Source organism: Protobothrops mucrosquamatus, unplaced genomic scaffold, assembly GCF_001527695.2.
Source record: "Protobothrops mucrosquamatus isolate PMUCROS unplaced genomic scaffold, P.Mucros_1.0 scaffold757, whole genome shotgun sequence".
In the NCBI taxonomy this organism is placed as follows: Eukaryota; Metazoa; Chordata; class Lepidosauria; order Squamata; family Viperidae; genus Protobothrops; species Protobothrops mucrosquamatus.
Window position 1 is genome coordinate 533,661 of NW_015387027.1, and position 7,474 is coordinate 541,134.

General features: G+C 40.4%; 1 protein-coding gene across 1 annotated transcript in view; it reads right to left on the reverse strand.

Annotated features, from left to right (window-relative positions):
* Window positions 1–7,474, reverse strand: part of ASTN1 (astrotactin 1) — a 229,201-nt gene that overhangs the window by 39,898 nt on the left and 181,829 nt on the right. Inside the window, exons 17-18 of the mRNA XM_029284602.1 lie at window positions 4,229–4,333; window positions 2,533–2,721 (exon numbers count right to left, since the gene is read on the reverse strand). Of these exons, the coding sequence (XP_029140435.1) occupies window positions 2,533–2,721; window positions 4,229–4,333 (294 nt within the window). The remainder of the gene's footprint in view (window positions 1–2,532; window positions 2,722–4,228; window positions 4,334–7,474) is intronic.

Here is a 7,474-nt window from a genome sequence, read left to right on the forward strand (position 1 = left end):
CTTAGGGAAGATCCATTCCCCTGTTCCGTATCAGCTTCAGCTTCCAGAGGGTCCTGACTAGGCTTCCTTGGCCCAAATATTTCCTCCTCCCTGTAATTGGGTGGCTCTAATTCCTCCTCAGTGGAATTTTGCCTCCTTTCCGCTTGAGAAAATTGTTTCTCTAGGGCCTGGTGTCGTCGCTTAGCCTCTCTATCCGCAGTTTTGGAAGGCCTTTTTGCAGAGATTGCCTTGGCCTTGATCTTGCCAGCCACTTCCTGTTTGGAGGATCTCTGCCTCTTACGAGCAGGAGGGCTGCTGATGGAAGGTTCCTGCGCTGTTTGGGCTGTGATTGTATCTGCCATTTATAAGACTGAAGGGATTCTCAGTTCAGATTAATTTAGGATTAATTGATAATTGATTTAACTCTTTTTATCAATTTATTTATTTTTATTTTCTTTCTTTTTTTATTGTTGTTTTTGTTGTTGTTGTTATTATTATTATTATTATTATTATTATTATTATTATTATTATTATTATTATTGATGTGGCTAGGAAGAAGGAAGGAAGTCTGAATCTGATTCTCTGTCTGAGCAGCTCAGCCGGTTCTCTGGAGGCTGCTGAGTTCCGTTGTGTATTAGCTCAGCAGGGCTCCGATTCCCTAGCCTCAGGACACGTGGAGTTAGCTCTTCTCCCTGTGTAGTTCAGATGAACTCCGTTTGTGTATTCTGACTACGCAGCTCAGCAGGGTTCCCTGGGCTGGTGAACTCCGTTTGCGTTTCCGTTTGAGAACAGAGCCAAATCAGGTAACTTCTGAAGATTAGCTCTCTACCGGACGGAGGAATTTCAATTGAAGCTGCTGCTCTCCGCAAACCAGCTGATGCTTGGGAGAGAATCACGGATTTTAAAAGGCTAGTTTCAGAAGAACAGCCTTCGAGTGCTGACTAGTGGGAAGCTCTTGGATGGAAAATCCCTATGGGAGGGGTGAGATGGAAGGGGAAGGAGGAATGCTTCCCCCTTTTTGCCCAGAGTCACACTTGGTGACCGGAAAATGGCGTCTGCTCTTTGTCTGTCCGGCTACCGGCTGGCTTCAAGCCAACCTCGTGGCTGTGCTGGGATCGGCTAATCAGGCAGCAGAAAGGGGAAAAGGAAAGTGAACCGCTGTTCGTTTTCTAGCAATTCCACCCCCCCCTTCGAATTAGTCAGAGTATCAAGAAATCAAGAAATACGACCTTATCTTCAGGAGTCAATGAAATTCAGCCTAAACGGGCTCAAGACTAGTCGAGACTGGGAAAGGGAGGTCCCAGGAGGAGAGGCGGAGCAAATTGGTCAACTAGTCTACGGGCAGAAGACGAAATTAACCCATGAGTGGATGCTCCATCCGTCATGATGGAGAAGAGTTAAAGCCTATTTTCCCAATCCAGATCTTCATAGCATCCAGGTGCTGGAAAAGGACCTTGATGGCATTCTTGGTCAGCTCAGGGCAGAGATTATGTAACTGAGTATTACTGTATGCCGATTAGTGATGTTCCTAGCAGTTTTATATAGATGTTAAATAGAAATGAGGAGCAAGATGAGTCCTGTGGCACCTCAGAAAGCAGAGATCTTGTGCTAGACCTCTCTTCTTCCAGCAGCACTGACTGGGACCACGAACCAGCCTTGGAGGAAAGAGACCCACCAAATGCCCCTCATGCGCAGACTCCCTTAACCTTTTAGTCCAGAGTTGGAATCATAATTGAGGGTATCAAAGACTGCCGAATTTCTTTGTACAATACTTGCTGCTCTTCAGATGCTCTCCTTAATTTAGAAGCCATGTGCTAGGACATACCACCCAAGTCCTGAACCCACCAGATGTCAACCACAAGCACAATGAATAATATCTCCATTCTCTTAATCATAATAATGATTTGACAGTGAAAGGGTTTGATGAAAATGTAAGTAGATACTGAAGACCAACTGAAACTTACAGATGATTCCAGTACTAACCAGTGCCAAGGTCAAGAAACTCAGGTAGGAATTGTACAACATGGAGGCCAGTAAAAGCAATGCCCTAACTTTTCCCTGGAGCCCAATCTTGAATAAACAATAATTCACAAATTACCTAAACAACAATGCCCTTGATTGCCTGCAGAGTATCCCAGATGACAATCACAACTCTACTTCCCTGCCATGGAATTGTAGTTTATACAACTTTAGCAAAAAGGCCAGCACATCTCTGAGAGTAGAAGAGTCCCGTGTCACAGTCATATCTGCTCTGACATCCAAGTTCAAGTCAGATTTCCAATGCAGCACAATTTTCTTCTTTGCCCAATATTTTCTGCCCTTCAAGTGTCCTCCTTCCTTTCATCCCCTTTACAACCCCTGAGAGCTGTTAAAATGCAAACACCGCAATCAAAGTTTATGACGCAGATGAAGCAACCTTTTGAAAATAGTTCCAAGTGCAGAATTTTCCTGGCCACAACAGAATCTTTACTATCACCTCTCCACACTACTGATACTTGCCCTTCTCTACCGTACTGTGTCTCAGTATAAGGAGGAGGCAGAAATGAAGTTTACCTTTGCTAATATCTTCATATTCCAGCCAGAGCTGTTTTTGGACTTGCTTGTTGGGATACCAGATAGAGCAGGATTCCTCAAATCCATAGACAGCTTCCTGTATGTAGTGGTTGCCAAAATGATCCAGCAGAGCCACAAAATCTCCCCGAGACGTTGCTCCATCCAGAGAATGAAGGGCATTGCCAAACACTGCAGAGAACAGAAGTACAGCAAACAAAAAGAGAGAGAGAAAGGCAGGATAGGCAGGCAGGCAGGCAGGCAGGCAGGCAGGCAGGCAGGCAGACAGACAGACAGACAGACAGACAGACATTTTGTTACCACATTTAGATGCTTCTGGAAGCTCACAAGCAGGTTAACAATCCTTGCTCACTCCAGTACCAAAAGCATAGTCTGTATGTAAAAATGAGGTGAAATGTACTTAATGGAACTCTGATTTAAACAAGGTCAGTGGCTATTTCCAAATGTTTCAGGACTGAATTCACTGTGTAAAGAAGTAAACTGCCTTGTTTTAGCCTGATAAAAATGTTTAATTTCAGTAGCAGGCTCTTAGTTGTTCACAATTGTTTTAGCAGTTTGTGGGGTGATGAAGTTTATAGGGTGATGAGGAAACAATAAGAATTGCTGACCAAAAGTTCTTGTCAAAAATTAAATTGCTACCTTTGATTGAATAATGCTATGTTTCTAAGGAACATTGTTTACAGAGTTGCTAAGAAAATATCAACAACACCCTATTATGAATGGAATAGATAAATATTTTTCTCTATTAAAATACTTCTTTCAATATTCAGATAAACTGTCTTTGCGCAGACATTTTTATTTAAAGTCGAGCTTCTGAGACTGAAAACCCTGTGTGAAGACACAGCAACATCTGCCACAGTGCCATCCTGCTTGACCTGCTGGTCTATTTCCTGATGTTTTTCATCAATCATTTTGAAAAAGAAAAAGCTTAAATATTTTTTAAAAGGATAAAACATTACATGCTCAACAGACAATATATGAGGTGAAATTTTGGCACCCAGTTTGTGGTCTTTTCCAAACTGCTCCTAGAGAAGATGAAGATACCCAATTTGCTTTATGTCATCTACATGTTTCAAGATGTATAGGAGGGTCAAAGAGAACCAAATATTCAAGAAGGCAAATATGACTGAATGAAGACACTTAAAATTTTATTTAGTCTGCATTCTCAGCAAACTCATTTGCACTCTCCAGACTTCCACTGTACTCAAATTTTCTGTTTTTATAATTCTTTGAATTGTTCAGCATGGTTTTTAATGGAAAGAAATGTAAGCTGTGTAAAAAAGGCTTACTTTAGTTGCAAATGCATACTTTAGGATAAAACGTCAAGATTGTAGAACACAGTATAAAAACGTAGTACACATTTTAATGTGAAAATCGTTTAGAATGGAACTAGGAATCAATATATGTGAAGTTAATATTCTCCAGATCTGCAACTACAAATCTCTAAATTGCCATCCAACATTGGAATTAGGGTTCAACAGATCTTTTGGGTATACAACCAGACATATCTGTTCCCTTCTAACTCTTACATATGAAATTGCTGATGACTGACTAAAGAAAACAGTGATGTCCAGGATGAACACAACGTTAGAATGGCTGCCTCTTCGGCTGGTCTCCCCCACCCCACTTCAGCTGTGGTACTATGGCCAATCTAAAGCCACCCCACCAAGTAACTTACATTGAGAGGTAGTCATTTGGTTCAACCGAACATGGTACATGACAGAGCGAACCTTCCAATGTTGTAGCAAAGGATATCCAGAAATCTCACTGAAATTCACCATCCCTGTGGAAGAAACATGGACAAAATAAGAAAGGCAAAGACGTTCGGCATAAAATATTTGCAACATAATGGTATTCCAAATCTGACATAGAATCCATATTGCTTTTCCCATTCAGCAGAATCACAAGGAAAGTACTTTTCTCATGCTGAGCTATTTTAGGTTGCAGATGAAAAATCTGTTTGTTAAAACCACCTTATCCTGAGTTTGTAAAGCAGATTCAAAAGAAATTATCTGTGTGATTTATTTTTCCTATGGATGTAGCAAAGAAGAGGTGGTGCATTATGTGCCTGTCACCTACAGCCTGTCAGACCTCTCCCTGGGATTTCAATACAGGTAGCCCTTGACTTACATCCATTCATTTAATGACTGAAAAAAGTGATTTCTGTCTATTTTTCACACTTATGGCCATTGCAGCCTCCCCATGATCATGTGATCTAAATTCAGACAACTGGCAACTGGCATGTGTTTATGATGGTTGCAGTGTTCCAGGGTCATGTGATCACCTTTTGCAATCTTCTGACAAGCAAAGTGTCAACGTTGTGACAATTAAGAAACTGCAACCATTTTACTTTTTGTTTTTACTATGCTTTTTCTGCTGTTTGAGATATTTAGATGTAGAAGGGGAGATGAGGGGAATGCTCCAGCGTTTTCAGTTAGCCATAACAATTGCAGCTGTGTGTGAACTCAGGGTCAATGTTAGATAAAGTTTTGGCAGGTTGAGAAGTTGGGAATAGAGCCCAGTGTTTTGGAATAATTGGTGAATGTGATTTATGACAGCTTTTCTGGGTTGGGAATTACAACTTGTTACTTTGTATCTGGGGAGGGAACTTCAGTCTTGGGTTCAACTATGTAAGTGCCAATATTTTGTTTCTTGAATAAAATGTTCTTTAAGGAAGAAATCTTAGCCTTGAAGTTCTTTTAATTGGTTTCATCTATTGGAACCATGACACAAAGATAATGGGGGAAGCCAGATTCACTTAACAACTGTGTTACCAACTTAATAGCTGCAGTGATTCACTTAACAACTATGGCAAGAAAAGTCATAAAAAGGGGCAAAACTCACTTAACAACTGTATTACTTTTGGGTTCAATTGTGGTCATATGTTGAGGATTACCTGTACCTGCACATCATCCACATAAGTGCTAAGATATCTGGGTATGAATCTATCCCAAATGGAAGAGTCTTCTTTTACCATCTGTTCTTAACATGGGAAATGCCTCTCATCTGAATGGGACAGAACAGGAAAGCCTCTGTTCAAACTGTCTCCTTTTAATGGCCAGAACTAAGTGGACTTGGAGGTATTAAGTCTGATTACAAACCCAACCCAACCCAAAATCAGGACAGATATAACATTATCCAAAACTGAGTGAGCAGCAGCAAATAGAAATGAAAAATCCTCATACCTTCCCAGCTAACTTTACTTTAGTAGTTCAAGTTCTCCCAGGAGTTTTTGATATCAGCCTTAATTCCTCAGCTTAGTTCCATAAGATATGTTTTCTTAAGGTGTTCACTCACTGCAAGGCCTCCAAGCAAGATTCAGAGAACAAAGAAACACTTTGTTTCCTCTTCCCTAATCCAATTTCCTTGCTCCTCACTGGAGAAGACAGTGGCTGTGATTGGAAAATACTAAGTCCCCCAGCCAATGAAGCTATTAAGTCAAAATTAAGAGACCCTAGTTACAGCTATCCAGCAGACCATTCAAAATTAAAGTCCCCTTAATGTGCAATGTGTAAGTTTTTAATCCTCATTACAAAGCATTTTAAAACTATTTATTTATTTATTTATGTATTTATTTATTTATTAAACAAAAGTATATGGTTGCCATAAACAAGAATGGACAATGAATAAAATTAAAACTTAATACAGTCATCAAACTAATTTAAAGTAAGAACAAATGAAAGCATTCTTGTTCTGCAGCTAGAATCTTCAGCCTTGATTCTATGAAATGCTCTTATTATTATTTCTATTGAAATTCAAAGCTGATGCATATTACTTTCTGCAGACATAAGGTCCTACCCATATTCATACACAGGTCCTGTTTATTTATTTATTCTATTCAGAGGCTGCCCAATTCCTCAGCACCTCTAGGCATTTTACCTATAGTCATTAGATTATCAATGCTTCTTTATGGTGGGAAATTGCACCCTGGAATCAAATTTTATTAGAAAAAATATAGTCATACCTTCTGAGAGTCACATTCTCTACACCTAGAGAGGTCTCCAGGGCACGTTTTATATTAGAGAGTGCGCTGATTAATATCAAAACAAGAGCTTAGCAATTCTCTCTCTCTCTCTCTCTCTCTCTATCTATCTATCTATCTATCTATCTATCTATCTATCTATCTATCTATCGGTAGTCCTCAACTTACAATGGACTTTCCTACTCATGATCCAGTTTTAAAGTTATAGTCATTGTAGCACCCCTGTGGTCACATGGACAAAATTCAGATGGATTTGCCCTTTCAATTGACTGCAGCGTTGCTGCAGCACTATCTCCTATCTCCCCCTATCTCTCCCCCATCCTGCCCCACCAGTTCCTCAAACAGGCCATGGGCCTATTTTCTCCCCCCCCAGTCCCAACAGCCTTGGGTCCACTTCCCATCCCATTGGGTCCTACACCCTCCTCCCCGTCCCGTCAGTGATCCAAAAATACTGCCTGCTTCCCCACAGCCTAGGGATGCTGAGGCTGCTCTCCTTCCCCATTATGAGCTCTAGACATCTTCCAAAGATACATGTATAATTGGTGACACAGGAATAGGTGGGGAGGAGGGATCCGGTGGGGTGTGAAGCAGGCCTGATTTTCTTATAAATATGGATTACAAGAAAGCCATGGAACTTATTAAGTAAGTATTAGAAGATATTGATCTTCAGCATAACTTCAGCAGCATCCAGGTTACACCAACTCCTCAGCAAGCTGAGGGTAACACAACCTGCATGCTATTAAGTTATCCTTTATCTATCATCAGTGGGCTTTTTCCAGAGCATATTTTAATGTCGTAAGTTTTGCAATTATAGATCCCAGATGTAAAAGAATCCCTGTAATGCTTCGGCAATACCTTTGCACTTCTCAGGTTCTTCAAACCCTAGAACATGTTTTTCTAAGTTATAAATTCTAGGTGGAATTGCATTTTTAATTAATCTAC